Genomic DNA, 14,392 nt, shown 5'->3' on the forward strand with positions numbered 1-14,392 from the left:
TGTGCCTCAGGCTAGGAAGCGTCTGTCATGGCTGGATCCTTTCCTATCGGGTAGCTGTGGGCCAGGCGCGTGGACACAGGCTGTCCCCGGGATTTGGCATATGGCACTGCCAACTTGAACACTCTGTCAGTCTTTTTAGAAGAATAGAGTGTTGTCTTGAACAGAGGTTAGGCTTGTCAGTGTTTCCCCTCTAGCAGAGCAGAAGAAGTTTAAGAACTGGGCACTTCCCCAGAAAGCACTGGCCCTGCTGAGAGTCTCGGGAATCCAAAGCAGCTCTGGTGACACTTGGGGAGGCCTCCTCTCTGGGCTGAGCCTACTGCCCAGCAGGTGTAGAGCTGAATCACTAAGGATACAAATGGAAAGGGAGGGGCAAAAAGTAAAGGCTTTATATTTCCTCTCCAGAGACGCGGCTCCACGCTCACCTATCAAACTGTCCACTCCGCCACCAGGCAGCAACAAAGGTAAAGAGAAGTATGTCTCTGCTCTATGGATTCAGCTGAGCTTGCTATCAAAGGGGAGCAGAGAAGGGCAGTAAAATAGGGCATCTGGGCAGGGGTGTAATGAGCCAAATGAGGGTGGCTTATTCTTTAATCAAGTGTGGCTTTGCTGGTACCTTATTATACCTGTGTGTCCTAGGACCAGTTGGATTAAAATTCCTTTCTTCATTTCTTCCTTTCACAGATGTGCAGTGGGGGTGAGCCAGGGCTGGTCTAGATGTTGAAATGAAGCATAAAAAACAAAGTCCTTCCTTTAGTGGAGGTTGTACTCTAGAGGGAGGGGGAAATCAGACAATAAATACGTGTATAGCATATAACATACACTATAATATATATAGTTTATTTATATTTATATAAATACATGTATGTAATGTATAAGGCAAATAAATAAGTAAAATATGTATATATAACGGCAAATAAGTAAATATAAATTTATTTATATTTACATAAAAGCATGTGGGTGCATATATATAATACATATAAATAGGGTCACGGGATGAAGTGTAAGTGGAGCGCTGTGGGCAGTGACAGCCTTATTGATGGGATGCGGCGGAGAGGAGAGATCAATGAATTGCCAGAGTGAGCCATTTGGGTATCTTTGGGAATAACAAGCCAGGACAGAGAGAAGACACGCAAAGGCCTTGAGGTGGAATCTGCCTGGCACGTTGAAGGAATGCAGAGAGGTAACGTAGCTAGAACAGAGAGAGCTGGTGGGAGACTAGACCGAGGCGAGGCTGAGAGGTTGCCGGGGTCAGATCATGAAGGACCTTGGTCACAGAAAGGAGTCTGGCTTCTGCTCCGAGAACAAGGGAAGCCACTAGAGTTTTGAGCAGAGGCCATAAGCAGTTCTGCAGTTAGGAGATAACTAACTGATATTTAAAAACATCGCTCTGTCTTTTCTAGAAAATACAGTGGGGAGGGTGAGGGCTGAAGTAGGAAGTGAGTGAGAAGACTACTTCAATAATCCACGAGAGGGATGATGACAGCCTTGACCAGGGTGGTAATTGGAGAGGGGGAAAAAATGGGTAGATGAGTATTTCTGAACACAGAGAAAAGAGGATTTTTTTGATAGGTAGAATGTGATGTGAATGAGAAAGTGGTTAAGGATGATCTCACAGCTTTTGGCCCAAGCACAGGGGCGAATGGAACTGTCATCTACAGAGATCAAGATGGCTTCTGGGGTGCAGGCTGGAGAGAGGGTCAGGAAGTCAAGAGTCTGCTTGTGGACTTGTTAAATTTGACGTCCACATTAGACACTCAAGTAGAGATGTTGAGTAGGCAATTAGATCTAAGAATCTGCGATTCAGGGGCAATATAAACTTGGGAGCTAACTGCCAATCAGTGATACTTAAAAGCTTGAAGTTGAATCAGATCACCTGTCTGAGTGTAAACAGAGAAGAGACCCAAAACTTAAGATCCTACACAGGAGACTGAGAAGGGGTGGCCCGATGACCGGGAAATTAAAAGAGGAAAGTGTCTGATGGTGATGAAGGCTTATGGAAAATGAATGACAACTCCCTGAGGGCAACAATGTGCTTGACAAAGTTGTTAAGCCCCATTATATGGAATGTACGTGGAATTGTTCCTTCCGTGTAAAGGTGGGCAGTCTAGTGGGAAAGCATGTTATGGGCAGAGCCTTTGTAGCTCAAGGATTTTTCTGTACAGATTCCAGGAGAGGAGTGTCATAAAACATGGAAATTCAGAGCACAAAGACTGAATTCCTTCCGCTCTTTTGCTTCAGAACAGTTGCAGATCACTTTTGAATGTACACAAACGATAGCTTTGAAGTATCAGTTGAAAGGAATCGTAAATCTTCTATTCATCAAACTCTAAAACTACTCTGAATCTTCCTCTCTAACGTTTACTAATATCTTTTTTACTTTATTTTTATTGTTGACACTATAGCCCCCTTTGCCCGCCTCCACCCTTCATTAATTTCTTAAAAAATAGTGTGCTCAGGCAACTTTAATTTATGGAATGTAATGACCAAATTCTATGTATTGTCTGTATCTCCATGTGGTATGCTGAGCTGTTTTCCATTCTGTTCTCAGGTAGCGCTTGGCATAAAATGGATTCCCTCAGCACAGCAAATGTTGAATTTTGCCTTGATGTGTTCAAAGAGCTGAACAATAACAACGTGGGAGATAACATCTTCTTTTCCCCACTGAGTTTGCTTTATGCTCTAAGTATGGTCCTACTTGGTGCCAGAGGACGCAGTGCAGAACAGATGGAAAAGGTATGGAATGTCCAATGATGCCCCAGAGGCTGGAAGTCCCACTTGCACCCTCTATGGGTCAGATTGCATATTTACACCGGGAATACTGCCACCTTGTGAAAGAACACACTTGGGCAAATCATAATCCTTAAAAGTGGATAATGGCTTAAGTAATATAACATAGTATAAAGAGAATAGCAAAATCCATGCAATACACAGTCTCTTCCTTACCATCGAGGTTTTCACACACACATTTCCATGATTACTTTTTGAGTTCATCCTGTCAATCATTTATTTAAACATGACTGAGAGCACATGTATGACACGATTCTTCCTCTCTAGAAGTTTAATTTATAATAAAACTTAATTACACTTTAAGCATTACCAAGTTTTAAAAAATATTTGTTAGTTTTTTGAACATCATAACCACCCTGCGTGGCAAAGTAGCTATTGTTATCCCCATTTCACAGTTGGGAGAACAGGCTGAGAGAGAAAGGGTGCCTATTCAGGTTACAAAAGCTGAGATTGACTTTTCAGATTACATAGGCTGATCAGTGACTTCTTCCATTATATATATTTTATTGATGTGGAAATCCTAGAAGAATATATCACTTAACAACTCCCAGGAGTTGTTAACATCCTATTACTGTTTGTCTTTTATTGATTTATTCCATAGTTTGATGTACTATCATGAGTTTTTTGCATTTAAAATAGGTGTTGTGCTGGAAAACCATGCCATGTTTTACGTGGTCCTGAGTGGGTTCTGTCATAGGCCTGAGAAAGGTTGGAGACAGAAGAAAAGTCTAGTGTGGGGACCCTCACGGACAGTGGTCTGGGCATGTCACTTAATCCTTCTTTGGCTCCATTACCCTAGCAGAAAATGGGAATAATAATATTGATTCATAAAGTTGTTGGGAGGGTAAAGTAAGATATGCAAAGGCTTAGTTCAGGACTTGGAACATAACATCGTTAAATGTTACTTATGACATTGGTTTTTATCTGAAATGGAAAAGTAAGTACTTACAACTGTTGCTTTTGATGCCAATTGATCCTTCTTTCTTTTTCTAGGTGCTTCACTTTAATCATATTGCAGAACCATTAAAGCTGCAGTTTAAGGACTCGGCTGAGGTATGATAACATTATGGCTGAGCTGTCAAACGTTCTTTAATGTAAGAGCACCAAGAAATAAGGGTGCAAGGGTTAAGGAGCAGAGCCCCTCCTTGTCCCCTAAAAGGGCTTGCAATATCCCTGGTAATTGCTACGGCCTACAGATTTAGTGACAACAGTAATAAAGTCCCCAGATTTTATCATGTGGCTTATTGTCATCCTTACGCAAACTTTTCTGTTCTTTTACAAACTGTGTGCATAGTGAGCCTGCCAGCCTCCTCAGTGAAGTGTCACACTTTTCAGATCTGTGAAGGGACTGAGAAAGGACATTGAGGCTTTGGTGCATAATTAGACACCAGGAAAACAAGGCTGATGCTGCCTAGCCCACCTGTTCCTAGTTACTTCTGGTAGGAGGATTCCTTTTGACATGAGATTTATGCACAACTCCCAAGTATGTATAGGTTCACAGGACACTTGGTTCACAGAACCCAATTTATTGTTAGGAGATTACAGGTGATAGTTTGAGAATCTGCTTTAGGGAATATAGGCATAACCCCTTTGACGTCCGTGCCTTTGGATGCGTCACAGCTTTATGCTTGGCCAGATTGTCCCTGTGAGGGACACGTGGGTGTGGAAGGCCAGTACAATGAGGAGCTGAAGAGTTTGATTAAATGGTCACAGGAAACAGAGACTTTAAAAAGTGTGCGACAGAGAAGAGAAATGGTTCCATAGGTACGAAGGCAGCAAAACAACACAAAACAAAAACTTGGATTATTGCCCTGAGATTAGGATCTCTTTATTTATGGTAACTTCTGCTTTTGAATGAAAACATGGGGGCTGACAGGTGCATGTGTATTTTGCAATAACTTAATAGTTCTGCTCACAATCTGTAACCAGAGTCACAGGGTGCAGAGATTAGTGGGCTGGAGGAAATTAAGGAGGAAAAATGCTTTCAACCCTTCAGCTCCTTATTGTTTTCACGTTATTTATAACTCTCCAATGGCAAGAAATCAAGCAACTTAATACTCCATCCTTTGTTTACTGTGCTTTAGTGCAGCCAAGCTGGAAGGATTCACTCAGAGTTTGGAGTCTTACTCTCTCAGATCAACCAGCCAGACTCTAACTATACGCTCAGCATTGCCAACAAACTCTACGGGACACAGGACGTGGCATTCCTTCAGGTAAGTCCACCTGGACTGGTGGTTAACAGCTTTCTTGGCGTCCTCTGAATTTCGCACCAGAAGGTAATTCAAGAGTGTGAAGAGACACCTGATGTTTATCTTTAAGAGATTACATTTGAGCTGAGTTAGAGTTCAATGAAATGGTTTTCCCAAACCCCCATTTAAAGTTGTGAAATATCACATAAAAATTTTACATCCCCCAAATCACCAAAGTTGTCCAAGAACCAAGGTCAAAGATGAAGCACAAAACAAAGCAGGGAAAAATTATCCTGTATGGATCAGAAGAAAAACAAAATCTGTTTCTCATTTCTTCTTCGAAAAACTCCTGAATGGCAGAGTGGAAAAGATGCTGCACTGGAAACCAACAGATCTGAGTTCTGTTCTCATTTAGACATAAGACCTTGGGCAAGCCGCATCTATCTTTAAAATGACAGTATTGGATCAAGTTTTCTTTGGCTACAAAATTCTAACACTATTTATGCCATTTCCCAACTGCATTGGAATATATAGTTTTATTGGGTGTTTACTATGTGTCAATCACTCTGCCCTATACATTGAAGACATTAGCTTATATAATCCTTACATAGTATTAAGATACAGGTACAAAATTGTCAGTATTCCACAATTGTGAAGCAGATCCGGAAAAGTCAGGTTGACAAAGGTCACGGAGATAATTAAGTGGCAAAGCCGGAATTTGATCCCTGTCCAAATCCATTTTCCTGTTCCTCGTTGCTACATCATCTTGCTGTGATTGAAGGGAAATGCCAGCGTCAGTGACATAGCTTTTGTGTGACCACTGTTGTTTGAAGCAGCCCTGAACTTCTAATGTTCTTCTTTAGCCCAGAGGTGTCTTACACTTGACAAGTTTTTTAAAAATTATATTTTATTGATTAGACTATTACAGTTGTGCTGATTTCCCCCCTCCACCCAGTACCAGCCTCCACCCTCAGACAATCCCCCCACCATTGCTCGTGTCCGTGAGTCATGAGTGTAAGTTCTTTGGCTGCTCCATTTCCTATGCTGTACTTTCCATCCCCATGTTATTCTGTAACTACCTATTTGTTCTTAATTCCCTCACCTCTTCACCCATTCCCCCACATCCCCCCCTAAATCTGGCAACCATCAAAACATTCTCTGTATCTGTGATTCTGTCTCTGTTCTTCTTGTCCGCTGAGTTCGTTTTTTAGATTCAGTTGTTGATAAATATGTATTTTTTGCCATTTTATTGTTCATAGATTTGATCTTGCTCTTTTCCCTAAATAAGTCCCTTTAACATTTCGTATAATAATAGTTTGGTGGTGATGGGCCCCTTGAGTTTTTATTGTCTGGGAAGCTCTTTATCTGCCCTTCAATCTAAATGAGAGCTTTGCTGGGTAGAACAATCTTGGCCATAGGTCCCTGGCTTTCATGACTTTGAATATTAGACAAGTTTTTGATTGTTAGAATTTTTTTAACTTGGGGTAGCCTGCCCTGACACTACAGATATTTCGGAGGTATTTCCCTCTACTGCCCCAGAAGCATATAGAGAGTGTTTTACGGAGAGCACTGGAAGCGGTGGGGATTAACAGTCGTGATCCTTGGAGTTGGACCACGCTCGCTCCTTTGTCCCCTCAAACAGCGATCTGGACGTAAGAGTAGACAAATGGTGATTAGGGATAATGATGATTGCATCTGTTCCCGAAGCATGAAGCTCCATATCAGTAGGATGACGATGGTCATGGTCTGGGCCATAGATAATATTATCGCAGGGTTCTGTCTGGACAAACTCCCATCTCGTGGGCTCTGGGAAGTCACTTAAGCACAGTCCAGCCACAGTGGGACCCAGCTCAGGACAAGAATCATGTCACGGCCCAGGTTTTGCTCTAAGTTAAACTCTCCTTTTGTTCTACACTTGATTTAGGCACAAGGGAACTCAGTTAAGCAAGTGACAAGCCCGATGCTGGCCATCCACTTTCATACCTGCTGCAGTTGTAGGTCTTATATTACCCTAGATATTCGTGGGCGGCATCAGATCCTGCTGGACTATAGAGGCATGTCCCCAAGGTTGCAAGAATGGAATTGGAAACCGTTCCATTTGGGTCCACATAGATGTGGTTGTGGAACATTCCCAGTTCATGGTGGCGGTGGATAGTGGCCCCAGAATACTACATGGGGGCCACGCTGGGAGCGACAATTTGGTTAAAAGAGAGCACTAGGATCTTTACACTGAATTTGTACATTACTTATTACTTGGATAATACATGTGAAAAAACTAGTGTATCCTTAAGATATTTTTCTTTACATTTTACATAAGGTTGAAGAAATTTCCATGAGACTGTTATTATTATTAATTATTATTATTATTTTGTCCTCACCTGAGGACATTGTCATTGATTTTAGAGAGGGAAAGGGAGAGAAACATTGCTCGGTTGCCTCTCCTACATGCCCCAACTGAGGATGAACTCTCAAACTAGGTATGTGCCCTGTCTGGGAATTGCACCCATGACATTTCAGCTTATGGGATGATGCTCCAACCCACTGAGCCACACTGGCCAGGACAGAGAATAATATTATTGATTTTACCTGTGGTGGCTTGTGAGGAGGTAGAAATATACCATGTGGAGAACTAACCTTGTGTTAGACCTCAAACAAGGAAACCATTTAATCACATTTGTCCTCAGTTTTCCTATCTGGAACCTTAAAGCAGTAACTCCCATTTGTGTGTATTCTCTGGAAAGGAGAGAGGAGAGACAGTGAAAAGGTAGGTGCTCTACTGCAATCGGTCATTTTGCTTTGAATGTTTTAAAACTAAGAATGCCCACGATATGGCAGAAGTAGCAACCAAAAATTTCTGAACGCTCCTTTGGGAAAGTTCTTTGATTTGATTATGTATCTTTGCATGGATTCTGGTCCTTTTTAGGTATATGCATGAGTTGCTTTTGTTTATTATGATTTTAGACTACATCGAGCTGGGTGTGTTTGTTTTCCTTACATTATTTTTGTGTTGTTATGCAGTAGTCCTTTCTTTTACAGCAATATTTAAGCTGTTCTGAGAAATTGTACCAAGCCAGGCTGCAAGCTGTTGATTTTCAACAGTCTCCAGAAGAAACGAGGCAAACTATTAATGCTTGGGTTGAAAGTAAAACTAATGGTAAGGATAAGTCACATATGTGTCTCCAAACTTGATTCACACTGTCTTGATAAACTCCCTGAGTCAGCACTAATGAGGAAGTGGGGTGAAGTCTGGAAGCTGACACACAGATTAGCAATGGAGAAAATGGGGGAATATGTTTGAATACCCCTTATAACCATGTGTCCTAAGTGATCTAAGCAAGTGACTCTGAGAATGAGAATACTATGTCTCTGTTATAGAGGTGTCATCATACAGCTTAACATTAAATTGAATTCAATTGAAGTCTACCTTTCCCAATTTTAAAATAAATCCTATATATTGTTAAATGTTTTTCCATGGAATGTTAAATATTCATATCAAAGATGTGTTCATTTATTTTTTTAAAAATCTAGCTAAGGAAAAATAAATGAGAGAAAAAAGAGAATACAATGAATCCTAATTTACACATCACTCAGCTCCAATATTTATTACTTCAGGGCAGTTCTGTTTACTAAACCCATGTTCTTTTCCCGCCACCGCTTTCAGATTATTTTGGGGGGTGATCCCTGATATCATACCTTTTTTTCTGTGTATGTTTTAGTTTGCACCTCTCAAAAATATAAGCTTTTAAAAAATATGACCACTACACCATTATTATACCTACCAAATTAAAAAATCATTTCTTATTAAGATTAGTGAGCTTTTTATTCCTCCAATTGCCTCTTTATTTGTTCAAATCAGACCCCAAAGAATATTTCTACATTGCATCTAATGAATATGTTCCTTCAAGCTTGATTTTTAAAATAAACTTGAAAATATGTTTCTTGACTGAAATACATGTACATTTAGAAAAGCCTATACATTACATATTCGTTGTTCAGTGAATTATCACAACAGTGAATACCTTGTTGTACCACCAGCCAGATCAGGAAAATAAAACATTTGCTACTGGGAAGGGCACGCCAAGGTCACCCTCATTTCTTCTCCCAGAAACTAATCCACCCCATTCCCAGATCTTAAGACTTCTCTGACTTCTATTGCTATGTATGAGTTCTGCCTATTTTAAAATTCCATCTGATTGATTGGAATTGATGCTTCCTGCTTACGTCCATTATTTTATGAGGGGCTCTAAAGTTACCATATGCCGATTCTTGCCTTCCTTCTTTATTTATAAGCTGGACTATTTCTATATGAGAAACTTCTCATAAAATATTTGGTTGCCCTAAGTACGGTTCATATGAGAAAAACAAAACAAAACAAAACCAAAAAGCATGCTGGATTCTTTTTCTTCAACACAAGTTTTTAAAATAACGTTTTCCCCCCTCACTGTCCTCCAATGTAGCCAATGAGTTTTCTTTTTAAAGTATCGTTATGAATCCATACATTTAAACATGTAATGAGATGTTTCAAGCTATCGAAACTCAAATTGTTCCCTTTAGCCAGGGGATACATCTTCCTATGGCCCACGAGTCGTTTTGACGTGGCTCCTATAGAATTTGGTAGCATCCTTTCATTCTGAATTGATGAGATGTTCTAGGCTCATCTTGTTCATTTCTTCGGTTCACAGTCCAGGGCTCAATCTACTGAACCACAGCGGCCAGAGCCAATCTTGTTCATTTCTTGTCCCTCACCTAGCACCTACTTCTCCAAGGAACCCTGGATCCTTTTAATGCAAAATGCTATTTAGAGACCATCATTTGGGTATAAGAGTGCTCATTGCTACTGGTTTGATCATCATTTTTAGGCCTTTTCAATGGCTATAACTAGGAACTACATATATTTAGATGAAATATATTTAGAAATTTTAATTTCTTACTAATATCACCAGTTCAAATTCAGATTCACAGGACTTTTTACTTAATATGCCCTTCCATTTTACATCTATTTCTCTTGTTCTCATGTCAAAAATTCAAGTTTTCAATGCCACCAATATTATTGCACAATGACTCAACCAACAAAACACACAGTGTCGAAAGAAGCAATACTAACTAATAAAACAATCAACAATAGTAGCTGAAGATATTTTTGCAGTTCTTTCTGTCCTTAGGGCGTATTCCACTGAACATGTACAGTCAAATTACCATGTCACAATAACCTCTGTGAGTTTGCCACTGACTCATCGAACCATTAATTCCTGAAGGCTTGGAACACAGATAATCATATTTTCTGATATGGAAGAGAATTAACTTTATTAATTAACACATTAAAATTAGAATGAAATAAAAACAAAGTATTAAATTAGAGCTCATGGCATTTATGAAGAATGTGTTAGTAATATGTTACTAGTAGAAGATAATTACTTCTCTGAGCATAAAGACCGTATTTCTAACATATTTGTATCTATTTTATCACTTAACAATGATGAGCTCTCAAAAGTATCTTGTCATTAATTGATGGGTGTTATTCAAACTATGTAATAGGCGATCAGATTAAAATAGGTATCCATTCAATTCTTTGTATCGTTAGAAAACTCATGGAAAGTTCCACATATTTTTAGATCTGTTCATTTGCTCAGAACAGTGGAGAAAAGTGGGTTTCACCTCACATGCCAACTCTGATCCACTCCCAGTGCTGCCTGGGAACCAACTGTGTGTTGAGAAAGGGTCCGAGGCTTAAACTGTGGTGGCATGGGAAAGCCCACAGCGGAGTCGCTAGGGCATGAACTCCATGAGGGTGGTGGCTTTTGTCTCTTTAGTTTAGTGTCCTAGTGCCTAGAACAGTGCCATCTCTTAGAAATATTTAACATAAATGAATAGATTGATTCGTGCTGTCTGCCGTGGGTGCACATTAGGAATCCATATGCTGTGTATTTATTTAGAGTACTATTTTTCCTTAATAATTCATTTATATATTTATCAATTATATGTGTATATGTATAGAGAGAGAGCATTTAATGTTAGCTATTGTGCCTATCTAAGTTCAAATCCAAATATATTTTCTATTCTTTTTTTTATTACAAGGAAAAATTACAAACCTCTTTGGAAAGGGCACAATCGACCCTTCTTCTGTACTGGTCTTGGTGAATGCCATCTATTTCAAAGGACAATGGCAAAGTAAATTTCAGGAGCGAGAGACGATTAAAGCCCCCTTTCAGCTAAGTGAGGTACGTGTCTCGTCCGATTGATGGTCAGTTCTGGAGACTGCAATAATCATTTAAGGACAGTGAGAAGATTTCAGTGAAAATAGTGCTCTTGATTTCCCTGGGTTCCTTTAATTGTGTATTCTGTGAATTTTGTGTTCGTTTTTCCATATGACGTGATGGTCACCTTTCTCACAGGGCAGCTGAGTGGAGCCTTAGGCACGGGTACGCCCAGCAAGAGCCAGTCTGTTTTTTCCCCCTGTCTGTTCTCCTATCTCTGTCTTCTTTCAGGATGTGCTGTGGTTATTTGCTCTGGCAGCACAATACAACTATATATTATTTTTCTCTTAAAAAGTAACTAATTGAATTAAGAAAGGACCCTATGATATCATTTTTTTCCCCCTAGATCTCATTTTATCAGGAAGCCCTGGCTTTGTCTTGCGGAGGCATATATATTATTGTTTTATTGCTATCATTATTATGTGAACTATTCAGGCTCTAACCAGGACTTATTTTCAAATAAAAAATCATAACCTTTGCGGCGGAAAGTAATACGGGTATATTTTGCAGTTCACCGTTTCCCCATGCGTTTAGAAGGTTAATGCAGATATTTATGTTGTGCAAGAAAATCAGCACACACGCACGTGCACACACCTATGTAACTATTGTCTAATTGCAATCGTTCTTTAAAAAAAAATAGGGTAAGAGCGTACTTGTGGACATGATGTATCAGACGGGGACGTTTAACATGGCCTTCGTCAGGGAGCCGCAGATGCAAGTGCTGGAGCTGCCCTACGCGGACCGCACACTGAGCCTGGTTGTCCTGCTGCCGGCGGGCGCCACGGCTCTAGATCAGGTAACGCGGGCCGCGCTGCCGGCGGCGGGGAGAGCAGGCGTGCGCGTGCGCACACGTAGCGCAGGGGGAAGGGGGCCCTCCAAGCTCCTGCCTTCAGGATGATGTATTTAGGGAAAACAATCTATTTTTATATTAAAAAGGCACCCAGAGGCAGAAGTGCATGGTGTACAAACACCCCCTCGCATTGACCTTTGGACCCTTGGGAAGCATCTTTGTCATGAAATGGTAACGTTCCTGGTCCGTGATGAAGCCAATCTTCCTCTCAGGGGCCGCTGCCGATCCAAAAGTAACATGCTTTGGGGGCTAACAACCACTTTGAACGTCCTGGTTTTGCGGGGAAAGGAGAGCCCCGGCCCCGGCCACCGTGAAGAGGTCACCGCGGTGGCGGGAGTCTAGCCCCTCTCCCTGGCTCCTGTCACAGCTGCCCAGCTGCCCAGGGCGAGCAAGCCATGGATGCAGGGGGACCTCCCCGGGCTCCGCTAGCCGGACAGTTGCTAGGAAACCAGCCGAGCTCCTGGGCTTTGGTGGAAGGGGGCTCACGCATATGCATGCTGCTCCCACCAGAGCACAGGGCGAGCGCAGAGGCCTTAGAAGGACGAGGCAGCGAGGTGGCTTTGTGTCCCGGAACCGTGGTGACTTGGAGCAGGGCACAAAAGGACAATAGGAAGAGAAACCATTGATCTGCTATTGCCAGGATGGTGAGAAGGCGACCAATAAGTCTTTGATTCTTGTAGGGAGAGAATGATGGTTTGACTCATCAGTTTGGAGCTGCGGGGAGGGCTCTGGAGAGTTTCAGTTGGCCAAAGACGGAAGTGTGAAGCGTTTACAGACACTCCTGGAACTGGTGGAGAAGGAGAACTCAGGGCTGTGAGGCCGCTGTGGGGACTCAGCGGGGGTGTGGGAGCTGACTGGCTGGACGGAGGCCCCCAGAGGTCAGCCTTAAGAGTAGGGAGGGGGGGGGGGTTAGAGGAGAGTGGGACAGGGGCCCTGGCGTCATAGAAACCAAAGGACAAGCGAGTGCATGAGGGAGGTTGCTGCTAAATGTTTCAGGTGTGAGAACCAAGGAGAAATGCTTGAGTTCATTCAGGAAACGAGAACACGGTTGCAGAGGCATGAGGGAGGTTAGGTCAAGTCCACACATTGCGAGAGTGATTTAAGGCAAAGACAGTGGGGTGCACATTGGGAAAGTTTAATTATGAAATATTGATGAGAGGTAGAAAATAGAAAAGGGAAGATGTGGACGAATGCAAGAATGCAAGATTTTTTTTTTCCCCCAGACAAAATCTAAGCACAGTTTAAAAGCCAAAAAGAAGTTAATGGAATTGAATCATTCACACTGAGAATTATACCACAAACAGCAGTTAGTGCAGAGGCATGTTCTTGGCTGGTGTGGGCCCATCTGTGCTTTGTCTCCTAGGTAGAGAAGCAGCTGAATGTGAAGACATTTTATAAGTGGACCAGCTCTTCCAACATGATGCAAAGAGACGTCGAGGTCCATTTGCCCCGATTCAAACTGGAGATCAAGTATGAGTTGAATTCCCTGCTAAAATCCCTTGGGATGATAGATGTCTTCAATCAGATCAAAGCTGACCTGTCTGGAATATCAACAGCCAAGGGCCTGTATTTATCAAAGGTAGTCCACAAGTCCTATGTGGATGTCAATGAAGAGGGCACCGAGGCAGCGACGGCCACTGGGGACAACCTTGTCATGAAAAGACTCCCCATCCGTGCTCAGTTTGTGGCAAACCGCCCTTTCCTGTTCTTTATAAAGCACTCCGGCACCAACACCATTCTCTTCTGCGGAAAGCTCGCCTCTCCCTAAGCAAATGGGGTTGAGCAAGGCTCAGAGTCACAGGGGAGGTGCGGGGACAGACCTGTGACTCAAAGCAGTTCACACCCCTCGCACCCTTGAGCCTCAGCTTGCATGTCTGCCAAATGGGTCTAGGATCTCTCCCAACTTATTCCATGAGTTGGTGAACCCTAAGATTGTGGTAATCAGGGAAGCGGGTATATGTCCCCCCCCCCCAAAAAAAAAGGAATAAAAAGCTTTCTGGCCCTTATCTTTGGGGCATCATTTGAGCGCTATATGGGTGACATAATCAAATCATGGAAGAAAATTTCAAAGAATTACATTTTCTTGACTTGTGTGTATCTGTCAGTGAGCTCTTGAATAAGTGAGCACTCTGCCTTTGGAACACCAATTGAAGGGTTTCCACTTTGGTTAGATTTTTAAATGTTATAATTTTCCTTGCATGTGTAAGTGTAACATTATGAATTTTAGTTCAAAATTCTGTGTCGACTTTAATAAATACATGAAATGCCTTAGGTTCTTTGAAGCCATTTTAGTGGAATTTTTGGCCAAATTT

The 14,392-nt window shown here is 41.8% G+C and overlaps 1 protein-coding gene across 2 annotated transcripts; it reads left to right on the forward strand.

Annotated features, from left to right (window-relative positions):
• The first annotated feature begins 2,565 nt into the window (after positions 1 to 2,565).
• On the forward strand, positions 2,566 to 13,848 carry SERPINB11 (serpin family B member 11). 2 transcript variants are annotated; one of them, XM_054583880.1, is made up of 7 exons: positions 2,566 to 2,733; positions 3,781 to 3,840; positions 4,872 to 5,000; positions 8,013 to 8,130; positions 11,052 to 11,194; positions 11,871 to 12,026; positions 13,444 to 13,848. In XM_054583880.1, exons 1-7 carry the CDS (start codon positions 2,566 to 2,568, stop codon positions 13,846 to 13,848), a joined length of 1,179 nt encoding a protein of 392 aa, XP_054439855.1. The 2 variants fall into 2 exon arrangements, with proteins under 2 accessions (XP_054439855.1, XP_054439856.1); XM_054583881.1 differs by lacking the exons at positions 8,013 to 8,130; positions 11,052 to 11,194.
• The last annotated feature ends 544 nt before the right edge of the window (positions 13,849 to 14,392 follow it).

The sequence above is a fragment of the Pteronotus mesoamericanus genome, unplaced genomic scaffold (genome assembly GCF_021234165.1).
Source record: "Pteronotus mesoamericanus isolate MK-2021 breed Mesoamerican mustached bat unplaced genomic scaffold, CSHL_Meso_final contig_74, whole genome shotgun sequence".
NCBI classification, from domain to species: Eukaryota; Metazoa; Chordata; class Mammalia; order Chiroptera; family Mormoopidae; genus Pteronotus; species Pteronotus mesoamericanus.